This window comes from Cynoglossus semilaevis, chromosome 2 (genome assembly GCF_000523025.1).
Source record: "Cynoglossus semilaevis isolate Cse_v1.0 chromosome 2, Cse_v1.0, whole genome shotgun sequence".
NCBI classification, from domain to species: domain Eukaryota; kingdom Metazoa; phylum Chordata; class Actinopteri; order Pleuronectiformes; family Cynoglossidae; genus Cynoglossus; species Cynoglossus semilaevis.
Window position 1 is genome coordinate 17,403,705 of NC_024308.1, and position 18,527 is coordinate 17,422,231.

The window sequence follows — 18,527 nt, forward strand, 5'->3', positions numbered from 1 at the left end:
TATTTGCCGCCATCTGCCGTCTCACTGTGAACATTGCTGCCCAGGTCGCTGCGTTCCAACTGTTCCCACGAACGAGCATATGACATTTGGTCATTGCACACGGATTTTCTTTTGTATTTCAAAATAATAGCAATTCGTTAAAGAATTGCCTTTGTGGTTGACAATATATTTAAGTATTTACAAGTATTACATTTTTTCAAATGATTTAAATGATAAGACTGAGGGAATCAATTTGGCGGTTTTGTCTACAGTAGTATGTAAGCTTTTGTAACACCAAAAACCAGTTTTTTATTTAATTATATCATCTTTAAAGTTACAATTCCTATTCTTATTGAATCACATTTTAAATTATTTAAAATAATCAAGATAACAACGCAGCTTTAGCAGCACCGTTTAGTTCCGCACATTCAGGTGACGGAAGGATTTAGGTGTAACACACCGAGCTGCATCGTTTCCGGCCAGCTCAGCGTCAGCTCTGTGCTGTTGTCACTTCACAGTCTGTCAAACCCTGGACGCGTCACCCGAAACTTTTACCTGGGTGGTGTGAAGACGAATCTCCGTGGGCCATGGTTCTGCTGACGATGATCGCTCGGCTGGCCGACGGCCTGCCACTGGCCGCTTCAATGCAGGAGGACGAACAGGTTTGAATATCACATTTAATGTGCTGCTTCCTAACTCTATGCCCTCAGTTCAGCCCACTGTTGTTGTATTAAAGGCTGCTAACAATGACACGTTAGCCTACAATAGCAACCAACGGTAACCAGCTGTGAAACTAGATTTTCATCCAGATGTATGACTCGGAAAAACCGAACATTCCACCTCAGCAGTGGGCGTTGCTGCTCTGGGACATGAGTAAAAATAGATTTAAAAACGATTGAGACGTTAGGCTGATAAGGCTCTGCCATGCAATCTGCATTACCTAATTCTGTATCAAGTTAGGTCCAGCCTCTGTAGTCGAAATGTGACGATATGTCATTATTATGCAAAATAAGATCCATAGTGCAAGTACTGCGGTAAACATGCAATGGTTAAACACATTTACCAGAAATGTTAATAATAAGATGACAACAAGATTCTTTTAATAAACCAATAGTAATCCGGTTTAAACTGCCTAGTCATATTCAAATGCTGCTCTGCAACGGGTTTGCAGAATTAGGAACTGGAAAATGGCGTAATGGGGTATAATATTAATATTTTCATATTAACATTAGTAGCACAGGGGCTTTTAATTGTAAAACGATAAAAAAATCGTTTTTCATATATATGTAAGTATATAATGTGTTACCTTAATCAAAATAACCTAACATCAGAATGAGCACTAACTGCATTGTCACAGTTGTGGATATAATAATAATAATAATTATTATTAAGAACAAGAAGAACAAAAATAGCAATAAAAAATATATTATAAAAATTCATAGATGCTCATACTATATATACTGTATATATACATACTCATAGATGTCTTTCAGAACACCCCAGGTCACCTGACAGTGCAGCAAATAGAACCAAACAATTTGCATAAATAGGATAGTCATTAGTTTTGTTGACTCTCAGTTGCATTAGCCACAGATGTGTTTTCAAGGGATTTCCAGAGATGGGGGGGCCAAGGAGAAGCTGTGGGCCCACTTCCTCTATGTTAGATGGAATGAGCAGGTCAGAAATCTTAGCTTAGGTTGAAAGGGTATCAACCGTATCACATTGCCAAAAAAAGACAAAATGTGTATAGAAATGTGTTATCTGTGCATTTTTTAATGATTAATTTCTCTTTTTCATATTAACCGAATATAATCTGAGTGTTTTTCTCCACTCTTTTGTTTGCTCTCAAAAAGGGAAGCGAAAAGGTTTGTTGTGCGTCCTCTCTGTGCATCTGTACATGACGTGTTTCTATGAGGCTTTAGATAACCAAGAATGTTGTCATGGTTGTCTAAAGAATCCAAAAATTCCTTGTGACAAAAATGCGAAATATTAATGGTTTATTCTTAACAGTCATTTGTCTCTATTGTCACAATAAGCATCACACAAACAGTAGGTCTATTGTCTGTTCTGTCAAACATCTGAATATGTAATCTATCTTTTTTTTTCAGTTGGGTCGAGATCTTCAGCAGTATCAAAGTCAAGCAAAGCAGCTCTTCAGGAAACTCAATGACCAGAGTCCTACACGTTGCACCTTAGAGGCTGGTTCTATGGCATTTCAGTGAGTTTGATGCTGCTGTACAGACAACAGATGACCACCACTGACCACCAGTGTTCCCAGTGTGGCCTGGATCTCTCATTTTATACAGCTATGTCAGAGTGTTTCTCTAATAACTATAAACACACTTTCTTACTTCTTTATTCCACTCGCAGCTATTTAATAGAACAGGGAGTGTGCTACCTCGTGCTGTGTGAGTCCAGCTTTCCCAAGAAGCTGGCTTTTGCCTACCTGGAGGACCTGCAGGCGGAGTTTCACGAGCAGCACGGAAAGAGGGTCTCCACAGTTTCCAGGCCGTACTCCTTCATTGAGTTTGGTAAGAACAAAGCAGACGGAGGAATCACAGACGTATGTACGGCAACAGGTCTTCACGTATGTTCTACAGCAGTGGTTCTCAAACTTTTTCTACTCTGTACCACCTGAGAAAACACTGAGCTCTCTGAGTACCACCATGATATAGCAGCATAGGCCTTCCCTGTTAGCTACCACCACACAGGAGAGATGTTTAGAAATGTTTAAGACGTTTATGTTTAAATGTTGTAGTAATTGTGCATGGGATGTTTCAGATTTATTCAATTGAAAATGTAAATGTGAAAATGTGAATTTTCCCTGCATACTACTGGAGAGCGCTTGTGTACCACTGGTGGTACGCACACCACAGTTTGAGAACTGTTCTACAATATGATTTACAATATGACCTACAGTATGTTCAGAGAAGAATGGAGAGGAGAGAATTAATTTCAGTGTCATAAAACAAAAACAAAAAAGCATTTTTGCATCTCCGATCCGAGCAGCGATGAGACAAAATAAGATACAAGTATGTAGATACTGTTTTTTTTGTCTGCTGTATAAAATTAATCAATCCACTTTTATTACATTCCTGGTTGCTGGGACATGTTTTTGGACCACGGAGTGTTGCAGGGTTCATGACTTTAGTCTATGAAAACAGAAAAGCTGGCGGAGGATATCAGCTGCTCTGTCAGGACCCCAAACTGTCTTGATTTGTTCCCAAAGATTGCTGTTTTGAAAATGATTAACTGATCAACAGATTAACTGTCTTGTATATGATTAATCAACTAGCTAGAGAATCCATAGTGAGAATCGTCCACAGGTCTTCTAACAGGTTTCTCCCTCCTCTGATCTCCTCCTCATCAGACACCTACATCCAAAAAACCAAGAAGTCTTACATCGACAGTCGAGCAAGAAGGAATCTGGGGAGCATCAACACTGAGCTGCAGGACGTCCAGAGGATCATGGTGGCAAACATAGAGGAGGTGCTGCAGAGAGGGGAGGCGCTCTCTGGTGAGTTATCTGTGAACAGCTCTTGGCCTCTCTCTTTGGATTTGGATCCATGCTTCTGTGGGACATTCAGTGCTCTTTAAACAGCATCATCATTTATAAGATAAAGATATCGTGTTAAATTAAAAAAGACCAACACCTTGTGTTTGAGACTAAAAGATTGTTTATTATTATAACTACACAGAAGGAGCCTCACTGACATGAACTTGTATTCATGTTTATCCACAACTCTCTGCGTCCCTCCTCCTTGGAACCACAGTGTGCAGATGGAGGTGGCTCCATCCTTTTCTTAGTTACAGTCTATGGTCAGCATAGATATTTATTCCAGGTCTGAACAGTGCCTCTGATTCAAAGTGCTTATGTCATTCTAATTCCTCACTGCTGCCTCCCTCTGCTCTCTACTCCTTCCAGTGCTCGACTCCAAGGCCACCAACTTGTCCACCATGTCAAAAAAGTACAGGAGCGACGCCAAGTATCTGAATACCCGCTCCACTTATGCCAAGCTGGCAGCTGGCGGTGTCTTTTTCATCATGTTTATCGTCTATGTACGCTTTTGGTGGCTCTGAGGATGAAGAAGAAGAAAAAAGAAGACGAAGAAATGAAGATTTCAAAGTCGACAGATGATGAGAAAAGCTGTCGACGACCTCCAGAAACAGGATCCCTGCTCTTATTAAGACTTTTCCAGATAAACCATCGTAAACTCACCTCCACTGACATGTAATATGAATACAGGTGATATCAATACATATAGTTTTATTATTGACATTGTATTATTTACCTTGTGTTCAAAAGCAGTTCCTGGGTAAATGTGTGTCCTCTCTGTACCAAGAGTGACTGCTTTAGCCTTGTTTGATTTTTCCTATAAATTCAGGAAAGAGAGAAAAACAATATTTTTATCTGAAGCACATCATAAATGTTCGTCCCTTGAAATCACATTGTTCTTAAATAGTACAAGCTACACTCAAAAAAAGTGGCAATAATTTAACTACCACGGCTCACACAAAATAAAACGTCATTTCAATTTTCCTTGGTAGTGTTTTTGAGGGTCTACTAATAAGGTTTAGTGTCGGTCACCGACATAGACAGAAAGTGACAGAATTGGGGAAATGCATAATATTGAAACTGATACTGTATTTAATTCAACTCGCATACTTGTCATTGTTGCTGGCACCGTGGATCCAGGCTCCCTTCAAGTTCTCCTGCAGGCTGACTGTGGACCGGCACCTTTCTGTCAGACCTTTGTGAAGAAAATATGATTTGTGTTGAGGTCTTTTTTTTAAATTTTGTTTTATGTTTACGCTCCTGTACATTCAGTTTTAGTGTGACTACAGACTGTAGGCCACAGCTGAGATGCATTTCTTTTTTTCTGTTTTGTCTGTCATTAATAAATAAAAATTATTTGGTACAGTTTGAGTGCCTTTTTCTTTGACATGATGATCTGCCAGTAACTCATTTATCAATTCTTATTATCAGTTATCTTGTCATAAAATGTTCCTCCGTGTTCTTCATAAAATGTAAAAAAAACGAAACACATCTATTATTATTCTATTTTTAATACCAGTGCTTGTTCCTTGTGACAAAAACAGAAGCTATGAAAACTGGTAATACAGTTACAGTAAAAAATATTTATAATTATTTATTAATTATTATTTTAGTTATTTATTAATTATTGTTCATAGTAAGATGCATTCTCTTCGTAGTGGTCAAAAAGTGTGTGCGTCTGTCTGGCCAGCAGGGAGAGTACTCGCATTATTACTCGTTAGCCTCCATTCGCTGCAGCTGACGGTAAACTGTTTGTTACGCCCTTTTAACAGCGCAAGTTACATGAACGCCACTTTCTGACGCCGCTGACGCAGATTTCTGGTACACCTAAACAGAAATGTAAGTGATGCTGGTCCTGTTAGCACTAGGAGAGCAATTGTTTGAAGTTTTAACTCGAGGCAGAACCGGAAACGTCAGAGAAGAAGCTCAGCAGCAGCAGATAATGGCATGTCGGAAACAAACCACAGGGCACAGAGTCACCTTTTCACCCCAGGAGGAAGTGGGTATTATTATAAAATGTGGCTATAGTTCTTATCATATGGGTTTTTTTCTCTGTTTTTCTCCATGAAAACACAAAATTCGATACGCCGGATGTTCTTACAAATAATAAGTTCCCGTTTTACAGTATCTGTTATTAATTACGACTTGTCACTTCGTGTCTGTGCACACATGCAGAAGTGATGCATTTGTTGGCTCGTCAGCTGCAAGAGAGAAAAGATAAACTGTCAAGTCTGTTTAAAGCCGTTGTCAGTCAGTACACCAGTGACTGCCAAACCTGTTGCAGAATTCATTTGTTCTTTTAGTCTCCACATGAACAGACCCTGCCTCATTCTTTTATTAGTGTGAAGTCTATTATATGCTGACAATCAATTATCAGAGCTGTATGGGACACATGTTCAAACCCATACAGTACACAAAGGTTTTAAACTGAAAAAACACAGTTACATTACATATCTATACATTGAATTTAATTATTTTCATAAACTTCTGTTTGTAAACGTGGCTGTTGTGAATACCTTGTTTTTCAAACACAAGAAAATGGTTTGAGTCAAATGTCAACTGTACTGTGTGCTGTTTCCCGGTAAGATATGTACAGTAATTAGAAGTTTTTCCTGCTAGTAATGTGTGATTCAGAATGATAAAATAAACACGGTGATACATCTATCTCACTACTATGTAGTGTAATCAGGGTTATGAGGGAAACTGGATCCACTTTCAGCTGACTTGGGTTGAAGGCAGACAGACAGTCAGAGGGGCAACAACAAACACCAGCGCCAGTTTGTAGGATGTACATGAAGTTTTATTAAACACACGCTCTATTCTGGTCAGTAATCTGTAAAGACCGTCCCTACAACCTGATATAAAAAAAAACTATAAAATAAGTGAATACAACTACATGGAGAAATAATCAAATCATAAATCACTTAGCTACAACCTGATTCTGTGAACTTCAATTCACATATTCTTGAATGATTTAACCAAGGCAGCTACATAGTTTATCCTATAAACCAGGGGTCCCCAAACCCTGGTCCGGGGGTCGATGCCGGTCCTTAGGTCATCAGTAACAGGACACAGTGATGTGAACACTGTGTCCTGTTACTGATGAACATGTTTTACTAATTTACTTCATTCAAAAAGTTCAGTTCCCTTTACTTTTTTTTATTAACATCTGGCGATGTTTCAAAACATTCAGACTCTGACACTAACACAATAAAGTCAAAAAGATGTTTTTTAAATGTATAATCCTTCAACGATGGCGTGGTGTTACCGGTCTGCACTAGTCCTTGACAAAAAAAGTTGGGGACCACTGCTATGAACTGTTTCATCCAGTGGTCCATTATCAGAGAGAATCTGTTTTTTTTTATTACAAACATTAGGAGAGAGTGTAGAATAGGAGTGTAATCTCTGTGTGTGAATGTTTGTGTCTAAATGTCACAGTGATTAGGAGGACAGAGCAGCTCTCTCTCTCTCTCTCTCCCTCACTCCAGTACTTTCTCTTCTTCCTCTGCAGGGTTTCCATAGCAGCGATCAGTGTGTGACAGTCATGTGAAAACAAAGCTGATTGGATTAAAATACTTTATGTGATCAGGGGCCAGGAACATGGCGCATGTCCTAAACACACAGAGTCTTATACATGCTACGCTGTATCTGTTGAAGTACGGACCATCGGTTCTCCTGACAACTCCCATCAGCCTATCTTGATTAAATTTGCTGTCAAAGACTTGGGTGCAGCCACAAGACTGTGCGCCCACACTACATGTCCCCTGACACTCTTGTAGTCTTAAAGAAACAGGCCTTTAAAGCCATGTGACCTTAACCTTGAGCTTTAGCCATTTAATCAAAAAAAACCAGGAGAAGAGAGGGGGGGGGGGGGGGGGGGGGGTTCAGCCACAGCACATGACAGGAAGCAAAAAGATGCAGAGATAAGCAAATTTAAGTATTCCTGTTCTTAAGAAAAAAACTATAGAGAGTGGCGCCCCCTAGCCCATCTGCACCAGATGTTGTCTTGTCTGATGAATAGAAGTCAAAAACGTAACCTTAAAAAATGCATATGTTTTTGTCAGAGCATGTAAACATTATTATCATATTGACAATTCTTTTATTGTGTTGCCATTTTATACACACACACATATATTATATATATATATATATATATAATATCCAGTGAATGTCCAGCTATCTTTTAAGTCTGTTCTGTCATACTTGTTCTGGTATAATTGTTCATCCACCTTTTCTTGGCCAGGTAACCCTTGTGAAAGAGGTCTTGATCTCAATCTGTCTTACCTTGTTAAAAATAGCTCTTAACACAACACACTGACAATCCATGATCAGTACTGGCATTGAACCACTGTCATCACACGTCTTGACCAATGAAAGCAGTGGTTTGAGCCTAACACTGCTGCAGCTCTCACATGAACCAACATGTGTCTGTTGGCTATTCTGAAAAGTCAGGGCACCAGTTCGTTAAGGAAAAGAAAAGCAGAGATGATAGTACTGAAGATACTGTATTTGTAACCACTGCAAAACTTAAATTATCCTTTCATAGTACTTGTAGTCTGAAGTATTACTTCACTGCAAACCCCATGTGTTATCTGTTTTGTCTTCAATGCAGCTCTGCATCCCTTGAGTGGTGAGTTTGTGATTGGTTATCTCTGGTCCTGGGTGAGCTGCCAACCTGTCTAGGGTGTAACTCCTCCCACAGAAACATTCTAACCATGACACTGTGTGGCAAAATGCATGGGAAATGCCCCAAACCTGTGGTCTGGCTGTGAATGCTGTGATTAAAAAGCGCCTCATCCCAAGTTTCCCACCTCATCCCAGCTGCTTCCCCCTCTCTTCACTTCACCTTCCATCCTGTATTCCAGTCAGAGTGTAGAGAGGCAGTGGAGACAGCAGCTGTATGGCAGAGGAGTGGGTCATAAAATGCTCCAAGCCGAAAGAGGAAGTCAAGGGACCTAATGAGTTATTGCCCCCCAAACGTACACACTGGGGCCTGGGAACAGGGAACTTCTCACAGGGGGAGTCAAATATGAAGTGTTTTCTACAGTAGCGTGTGTGTTCTTTATCATTTAATCCTGGACTAATTTTGATCTTGCACTCCCTACTTTCATAACACCACTGGTGTGTATTGATAAAACCTGGGCAGACATTTAACCCAGTTATAAATATTCAATAAATCATCTAGTTTAACAGCACAAAGTTTCCCAGGTCCAATACAAGCCTTAGATATGAGTACAGTAGTAAAGCCGCCCACATGAAAGGAGGAAAAGCTTTAGTCAAAGTTTCATTTCTGCAACATTTGTCACTGATTTCTTCATTTGACCACTGACATTTTTGGTGCATACAGCATCACGTCTGACTCACAGACACACTACTCATTTTCACAATGCTGAGCTGTGTCTGTGAGAAAGTGAGGGTTGAAGTGTGAATTCCAGCCGTGCCTGTCTTTTAGCAGCCTGTGAATTTACGATACAAATAACCCTGGGAGATATGCGGCGCTCACTCACTTTACACCCGCCATAATTTTCAGCATGTGAGTTGAACATGCAAACACGCGGAGAGCGACAGGGACGGCACACATTACGAAATGAGGAAGAGGCACATGCAAGTGATGTGACTTAAAAAGTACAAAAACGTCTTCAGTGGACACTGTCGGATGCTAAAATCGGTTCTTTTGTTTTTGTTCACTAAGATGCTGAAAATCAATTTGCTCTCATTTCTCGTTATTGACAAAGTAAACATTTGCTTTAGTTTTATTCTCCTCTGTGTAACCCTTTGTCACTTTACATTCCCCTGTCATATATATCCATTCATGTGAATTAGATCCCTGCAGAACGACCCCAAAACCACCCAATTTGTCTTCAATCTTACAATATACAACCAACAGAACTCAAATTTGCATTGACTCAGTTTCATTTGAGTCGTATAAATGTCTAGACCCAGTTATTGTTGCTGGCCGTTTAAACGTTGCAGTTCCCTCAGAGTCAATATTCACATGTAATGTGAGTCCGGAAAAACAATGTGTGTAGACTGAAGCTGCATAAATCAGGAGAGGCACGCAACAACTGCACAGTAATTGTAGTTGGTCTTTTACGAACAAAAACCGACCACCACTATAACCTACCCAGCTCCTTTTATTTATTTATTTTTAGAATTATTTTGTTCTCTGATTTACCCCACATGCTCCGACCCTGTGTGTGTCAAACATGAACTGTGGAATATTAGTTTGACCTCCTGCACCCCTGGGTCCATGGGAGGCAGATCACGATGGGATGGTCTACTAGTGTGTACTTTTCAGTGTTTATTTTTCTGTGTAGCATGCGCACATGTCCTAGTGTGAGTATACGGCAGAATCAAACGACCCTCGAAGAGGACAGGCAGTGCTAAACAAAGTTAGAATTTAGTTTTTAATCCAACAGATACTTCTCTGATTGTAGCTCACCAGCAGAGGTGGCAGTGTTTGACAATAGGCACCGTTAAAGTTTAGTGTTAGACAATTCTTTGCTAAATAAAAACTAAAAAGGGACTGTTTGGAGTTTAGGTTAAAAGATGCCTGTCTGCATTCATTTGACTCATTTCCGCAGTGAAGGAGACAATAATTTAGTAAATTAAGACTCAGGAAACCATCTTCGACTTCCTCATTGAATTACAGGCTGAGGACTATAATGGAAAATACAAACCACCTCTTTGGGGTGGAAGCACTGATTTTTAAGTCAAATCATAAGGCGGTTGGGTTCACAGAGTAACTCATTTTCCTCCTGCAGCTCCGAGAGTCCTGTCCCAGAAACACAGATTTAGACAACTGAGGACTTTTGCTCTCCGCAAATGATAGTTCTGGATCCATGACTGTCCTCTGTGTGTAACTGCATGTTTGTTGGTTGGTTTTACGTTTGTATCAAACCCTTTCAAACTATTCTAACATCTGTCTGTTGGTCATGTGCACAGGTACAGACCAGTTCCTCTGAACAAACTCTGTATTTGTCAGGTCTGTGTGGGGTAATCTGTGTGATCACATTCACCTGTGTCTGCAATTAGCCTCACTTGTGTCACCTGGTGCTCTCCCTCACTCTGGCCTTGTGGGGTCATTGTGCTGTCTTTGTGTGCGCTGTGTTGTCTGTGCCAGCGTTGTGTTGAGCATTATGTTGTAGCTGTTCCTAGTCTGTTCCTGGTCAAGTCTGTCGCTGTTCTCAGCTCTGCTTGGCTCTGTGTATGCTTCTGTCCTGGTTTTTGGAATTTTGATCTTTGAAATAAACTACCTGCACCAGTCCTGCATTTGGGTCCTGCCTGCTTCCTGCCAGGTCGATGGCTCACCGTGACAGTATTGTGAGGTTGACAGAATCCTATTTTCTGAGTCACCAGCATTAATAATGTCAGTGGCTGAGATTTATAATGCACTTTATAAGTCACAGACATACTAAGTTGTTTATGACCATGGATGTTATTCGAGGCCTTTTGATGTTGATTTGTGTGTCTGCTTCCGTCTGTGTGTGTGTGTGTGTGTGTGTGTTTGTCTCTGTGGGTAGGGAATTATAAGCCTTGAAGAACCAAGATGACTTTCCACGGGCTCTTATTTTCCCACAGCGCAATATAAATAGCCTGTTAGTGTGGGGTGACGGTGGGCAGGCGAGGGCACTCAGGGGAGGATCCAATCTGCACACAACAGCACATTCCTGTGCACCTGGCCCTTCCACAGCTCCAGGTCACCTTACAATATGTGTTCCCATTTATACATCCCTCCTCCTCCTCCTCCTCCTCCTCACACCTTCCGTACGCTACATTTTTCTCCACCTCTCTTTTAACCTCCAGTGCCCTTGACTGGGGTCTCTGCAGACATCACAATACATTCCCACATAGACACGCACATACTGTTTCTTAATCTGGCAACACACACGCAGCAAGTTGTCCTCCTGCAGTTTGCTACATATATGCAATTATTAAGAAACAAACCTGTGAATTTCCCCTGGTTCTGTGGACTGTCCGTGAGCTGTAGAATGAGAACCAAGTTTAGCATTTTATCAAGTCAGTCAATCAAACTACATTAGATTGCTACATTTAACTATGTGCCAGTAAAGCCAGAGGACCCTAGGATCCCCCCCCCCACCCCCGTGTTTGGCTGAGTAAATGATTGAATCAATCTAATGCTGATCTGTGTGCTCTCTGGATATTTTGTGCTTATTATCTGTCCCACTGTTGACATTTGTCTCATAAAACTTCAGGTTCACACAGGGGAATGATTTACTGTGATTAACCCGAATCCTTGCATGAATATCACCTCTGTGTTTGTCAGACAACATGTGGGTTCTCATGTTTATGACCTTGTTCTAAAGACTCTTGTGTGAGTCTCCACTAATCAGGTTTCCTCTCTACATTGATACACAGCTCGTTTTTTGTTAACAGTGAGACCACACAGCTGTGTGTCATTGTCCCACTGAAGCCTTTTCTCAAATTATACTGTGTTTTTAACTAAGGTGGGGGCGACACCTAACCTTAATGCGCTGCCGTCTACTTTTATGGCAACCAAAATATGTCACTTAGTAAGTTAATTAATGGTTTATGCTGTTTACAGTAATTCTTTTCAGGGTAGCAGAGGACACAAGCACTCATTAGACGATGGCCTGGTTATGATCTGAAAGTTAACTCAACAACTCTGCATACTGATAATTAAATGTTTAGTTCATGAAGAGTGTCCAATTCAACCAATCGCCAATCTGCAAGATTTAGTGGTGGTTGGAAACTGAAGTTCAGGTGCATACACTGACAGCAGATACAGAAAGACCATCAGTTAAGGTAAGCTCCTCGCTGTAAGGGAAGTTCACTCGTAATCTGCCATCGACTTAGATCAAAGACGTTTTTTTAAAAAGAAAGCAAATGCAGAGATGTTGGGGGCGATTGCATAAAAATGAATTCACACTCACTTCCTTTTCCCATGCCAACTCGAACAAGCTGATTCATACCAAAATGTATGTTGAAACAGATTTATAAACCTCCTTAGGTACCACAAAAGTTGTGAATAATTAATTTGATCACTATACATGACAGACAAAAATTAACCTCGTCTCTACAGTATTGATCCTCTTGTGTTAACGTCTCTCAGTAACGAAAGTGGAAGGGCATCAACAGCAAAGCAGAGCCAAATGTTAATGAATTCAGTTAGGAAGTGAGTCACGAGGCAGGGGCAGAGAACACGCCATCAAATTTCACACTTCAATATAGAGGTTCACTTCTTGAAGACAAATTCCAATGATATGAAGTACATATAACTTCTATCTGTCTATTTTTTTAGAAAGGTGAATGAGAGTTATGTATTCACACTGATTTTTAGAGCCCATCAAAAACACAGGTTTTTTAATAGTATCCAATGTATTTCTACATAAACCTGATCCCAGGAAAGCCTTAAAGCTTGTCTCTGTGGGTGCAAAAATGTTATTAAAATAATTGAAATATATATATATATACAAGTAAAGACAAGCGATCAAGATGTCTTGGTTATATACAACTGCTAGAGGTAGCAGTCAGCTGCCACAGTGAAAAGTGAATCAGTCCCTGCCAGCACTAATTATAGAAAGGAATCATGTACACAAAGTTCGTACTGAGTCTCTGGTCTGACATATAATGTAAAGACTGGGCTGACGTTCAAGGCGTTCTTAAATGACAGGCACTGATCGAGTTTCTCATGGTTATCATGCTGGGGGTAGGGAGAACGCTCACGCTAATGGGTCATCCACAAAATCACATGCCTAAATCTCCCAGGCATTACTAGTCGTTGCTGTCTGCTCCCTGATTACCACACTCTGCAGCATAAATCCACTGACCAACAGCTGGAGACACCCTCGCTGACCAACTGGAAATCAGCGTGAAGAGCTCCAACGACGATGAAAGAAGCTCTCCTGCCAGGATGATGGCTTTGATCCAGGCCAAGTGCTATTATCATTCCGTACCTGAAAAGAATCCATGTTACACCCTCTAACTTAGGATATAAATTTTAAACATTGTTCATGGACGTGTTTTTTTTTTTTTACAGAACTAATCTAATAACTTCCCTTTCCTTTTCCTCATGAGCTTAAGGTGTCAGTGCCTTTTTTAACAAAAAGATTAGACATCAGGGTTGCTTAATACGTTTGATACCACAATGGTTCAAGGAAGATTAAAGCCGTGGAGATACTGTAATGTTCAACTTTTAAATGCGTCATTTTCTTCCTTTTTTGACCAGAAAGTCTTTCATCATTCAGTGACAGGGAGGAACTAATCAGTGTTTTCTGCTCACATAACTGAACCACACCCTCTCTCGCACCATCTCTTCCCAAACTATAGAAGCACCACATCTGCAGTGACGTCACCAGTGGAAAAGTGCTGCAAACAAAGCAGTCCTCAGATTTGATTTACTATTGGCTGACATGACCCGTGGCCCGACCATGAAGTGTTGTAGAAGTGGTAAAATAAAATAAAATTAAACAGTCCTGAATACGAACACCAAGGCTTACTGACAGTAAAGGTGTGAATAAATACAGCATCTGAACAAGCTAACGTTGTTTTCTGCTAGCACCTGACATCAAACCACACAAGTGAAACCAAGGGCTTGACCTTGACCAAAGCTACAAAAGCAAAGTAAGTGTGGACCCCTGCGGTGGCGGTCTGGTGGGTCAGAGGAGACTGGTTCCAAGTCTTTCAGCAGGGTTGAACAGGGGACAGAGGGCTGGTCACATCAGCAGGGGGGGCTCCGCAATGTTTCTCTAACAGGGTGTCAAGACAAACAAATCACTGGGATGAGACATGGACTTGTTATTGTAATGGGCCTGTGATTTTACACAGGATCATTCAGGCTGATAAGATAATTAGCCTGAGATCAGTGTTGTCAGTAATGTTTATGAAGCCAGTGTGAATTTTCATCACCATGTATAAGGAAAGGTTTTATGAGACATATATTTTCATGTTATCCTTGGCACCAGAAGATAAAAAAAAAGAATTCCCAGTGCAAAATTGCAAATTTAATGAGAAGATATTTTTTGTCTCATTTTATCCCATTTTTTTGCCAGAGCCACTCTTTCTAAGACAACTAACTTATTTTAACTTATTTCAATTATTATTTGAACATGGATCAATTGTGTTGCAAAAATCCTACCACTGGGAAATCAAAACAAATCAATTATAAATATGCTTATGATAAATAGCAACAAATTTGATTGATGATTTATTAGAAATGCAATGTTTTTGAAATAATCAACGCATTAAGGTTCACTAAAACTCGTTAACTTGTTTAAATGTCTGTTTCCAGGCTTTAGTATAAAGAATGACATCGTGACGACAAAGATGTTGACAAGACGTCAGAGAGTGTGATGCCTGTGGTCTGACAATTATCTAGTTCAACCTCTTCGAACCAAATTCTCAAACTAAAACTGCTGTTTTAACTTGGGGGATGTATGAACAGAGTGGATTTGGTGCCTTTGAAAGAGTCAGAAAAGAGTGGGCGTTAAAGACTTTAACTGAAAAAAAAAAAAACTCACTACGAAGGAAGGAAAATAAGATTGAACGGGTTAATTTTGACTCAGACCAAACTTCGAGAAGGGGGAAAAAAATGAGAAAAAATTCCTCCGCCGGAGCAAAAGAGAAACGGTGCTGTCTTTTTTACTCAATGATTAGGCGGAAATGAACATGTGTCAGTAAAAGCAATGCTTTATTTACCGTCGAAACACAGTTATTTCGATAAAGACACTTTAAAAATATATATTCTTTAAACTCGCCCCTCTTGTAAATAGAGCCGCGATGAATTCAGCGGAAGGATACATGCCTAAGTGTCTTCACTCTATGTGGCCTCAGTAAGTGTGAGCGCACAGAGGTGGAACACTCGGCTGGGTCTATGAGGATAACTTTAATTTACGTCTTTTAACCGCTTAAAGTTGCTGTGAGGGACAGTAACTAATGTAAAAGAAGTCAACGAGATGTTGTAACTTAGCGCTGCAGGTGTTTAAAACTTTTTTTAAAGGTGAGCAGTTTCCGCAAGACTTTTGAGAGCTAACCTTGCCGGGCACACAGCTCAACTTTGGGCTGGAGACCTTATGTGGATTTTACAGAAAATATGGATCACATCTCCTGTTTCTTCACCGGCAACGCGCTAGTCTTTGTCCTCTGTTTCATCCACCTCTCGTTGGGTAAGTTTGTTTTGTTGTATTGTTTTTTCAGCCTTTTTAAATAACCCCTGTGACTCGCCGAAGTCACGTTTAGTTACCTTACCAGATGCGGCTGACACGCAGTAGGACACAGCATCTCTTCACGCACGGAACTGTAACATTGGCTTCTAACTTATGAAATCTCTGTCTAAAAAAGAAAATAATATCTAAACACGATCCCCTTTCTATTCAAAATAAAGCCTGGCGATGAAATTAGAAGAAGTAACGTAACCAAATTGTCATCTTATACTCACATCCCCTATGGGTGTGTGTGTGTGTGTTAAACACGCTTTAAGTAACCCCATTGTACATTTATGTATTCTTTGTTATTTGTGTTATTTTTGTGTTACTTTATTCAGATCAGGATGCACCATTTTTGCGGCTTAGATGATTGGATGAAGTTATTGTTACCATTTACAATACAAACAAAAAAAACAAACACACAAACAAACAAAAAAACCTTGAACGTAAAGCGAGTGTCGCTATGACTAACTCTAACGCTAAGGCCTAGTATACCTGATCATGTAGTCGTTGTCAGGGGCACAGGAAAGTAGTCTAAAAGCATAAAACATACTTAATCTTAATTAACTTTAATGATCAAACTTTACCCTGGAGTTAATACTAACATTCATAAAGCTGCCTACTAATAATTTTGTACTGTGTACATGCTATATGTTGTAAGTTAAGCTAATAAAACATATTGCTACAAGATTGACATACATAATGAAATATGCTGCAAAGGTATAGCTATATTCTCGTCTACACTTAAATAATCATATAGTGTACCCCACCTACCTGCAGCTCTTGTCCTGACGTTAAAAGCAAGATGAAGTTAAAGAATGTGAAATGGGCTGATAGCAACTGAGAAAGCATGGCATAAAAATGTTTGTTGACAAGATCTCTGTCTCACATTTTTGTCACATCTCCACATTACATTGGTGTGTATTGTGGAAGTATACATATATGTATACATATATACATGCAGGTGAATGTACAGTATATCTATCTATCAATCTATACTCTGTATATGTATATATATGTATCTAGATGTACCATTATGTTAATGAAGTTATTGTAGAACTATGACAGTATTTCCCAGTAATTGCTGAGAATGTGACAGTATTTCTCTAATTTCTAATCTCTGTCAGTCAACCCATCCTGCAGCTGTACTCAATCTTACTTGGCTTGCCTGTACTGTATTACAAAACGATCAATACACAAATCAATACACATTAGAAATATATTTCAAATAACAAATAAGCAAAATATGTTCTAATATTAACTTTCACCCATGCTAATGGAGCAGCACATCCCTGTTTGTAGACTATCAGTGCAAGACAGTCACACAAAAATAGACTTTGGTGTGTTTTAGGCATCAACGCTGCATCCACCTTTATAATGGGCTATGCCTAGCTGCTATGCCATAGATGTTGTGTGGAAGCTGTGCAATGGCTTTGTTATTGTTTGCTATTTAGAAGCAACAGTATTTCTGATGTTTATATTCTATCTTTTGTTCACCTCACATCTTCTCTTAGTGTAATCAATTACAGATTTTTCTAAATGAATTTACAATTGTTCGAGAAATAATTGCGATGTGATGAAAAAACTGTACTGTTGCTTTAAAGATTTGTGACCCAACCCTGGCTATTATTAGTGCCCTTCATAGTGGCATCTTCTCTCTATTAATCATCGACAACAAATAACATAATGTAAGCATTCTTACCTACGGATATGGAGAACTTGAATCGCTAGAACCGTAGCTAGATTGCTAGAACTGTAACTAAATTTGCTACTAGACACTACCGTGATAGTATTTGGCAGGTGATTTACGCAGCGTAGCTTCAGTAGTACTGTCTGCTACCTTGCCTACCAAGTAATTTTATCCTTACATATAATATAGTCTGTTTGTGATTACACAACAAATATAATACAGTAAGTCATTCCAAAATTATGCCACCACTAAGAAGTTTTGAGTTTGTATGAAGGAGCCATAACCAACAAGGATCTATAATCAAGAGATGCAGTGGGTGTGTTTCAACAATACACTACGTCTTTGGTAATTTAATGTAGAGCTTTGAGATACAGTTGAATTGTATTTGATATTGTTGTTAATACGGTTAGCTCTTATGTCTTTTTTTAACACATGCAGCAAATGATGCAAGGCTTTGAGATGGAACTGATGTTTTTGGGTTGGTTAGATCTTCATCACAGCAATTTCTGTAAAACACACTAGTGTTAACAGTGAGGATCATTATTTTTTAAAAGGGAAATGTGAATTTATTGGTTACTGTATTGGTTTAGGCCATAAGGACGAATTACTTATCCGCTTTTAGTATTGCTTCAATATAATTCATATTTGCAGCACTGACAGAAAATTAATAAGGAAGAAATCACACAATACATGTTATTGTTTGTAATAACTGTTGGATCAACTGTAATGTTCATGACCAAGATGGCAGAATGTGAGAAAAGATTGTCTCTTTACCAAACAGGTTTCTGTGCTCAGCATTTATAGCGCAAACATCGTAAAACAGTCAAGCCCAACAAAATCATGACTGGTTTTAAAGACACTCTGTGATGGATGAGTGATAATCATGTTTTTTAATTCTTTGAGCCCTATGTTCCCAAAGTCAAGAGTGTGAAACTACTGCATAATTAGGAGTTGACAGAGGGTGTATCAGTAAAGGAGATGATTATTGATTTTTAATCAGTTATTATCAGGCAATTCCATCCATCCACTTATTTTCCCTGCCTTTAGTAAAAAGTGGTATCTGCATTTTAGCAATACTGTATTTGTAGAGATAGTGACTGCTGTAGAAAACTATGAT

The 18,527-nt window shown here is 39.5% G+C and overlaps 2 protein-coding genes across 3 annotated transcripts in view; both read left to right on the forward strand.

The window, feature by feature from the left end:
• The first annotated feature begins 430 nt into the window (after window positions 1-430).
• On the forward strand, window positions 431-4,903 carry sec22bb (SEC22 homolog B, vesicle trafficking protein b). Of its 2 annotated transcripts, XM_008307086.3 has the most exons (6): window positions 431-641; window positions 1,833-1,844; window positions 2,088-2,197; window positions 2,350-2,510; window positions 3,350-3,496; window positions 3,905-4,903. In XM_008307086.3, exons 1-6 carry the CDS (start codon window positions 567-569, stop codon window positions 4,057-4,059), a joined length of 660 nt encoding a protein of 219 aa, XP_008305308.1. In that variant the 5' UTR covers window positions 431-566; the 3' UTR covers window positions 4,060-4,903. The 2 variants fall into 2 exon arrangements, with proteins under 2 accessions (XP_008305308.1, XP_008305309.1); XM_008307087.3 differs by lacking the exon at window positions 1,833-1,844 and having other exon boundaries at window positions 433-641.
• Window positions 4,904-15,076: 10,173 nt separating this feature from the next.
• notch2 (notch receptor 2) overlaps window positions 15,077-18,527 on the forward strand; it is a 41,753-nt gene continuing 38,302 nt past the window's right edge. Inside the window, exon 1 of the mRNA XM_008307192.3 lies at window positions 15,077-15,681. Within this exon, the coding sequence (XP_008305414.2) occupies window positions 15,609-15,681 (73 nt within the window). The 5' untranslated portion in view covers window positions 15,077-15,608. The remainder of the gene's footprint in view (window positions 15,682-18,527) is intronic.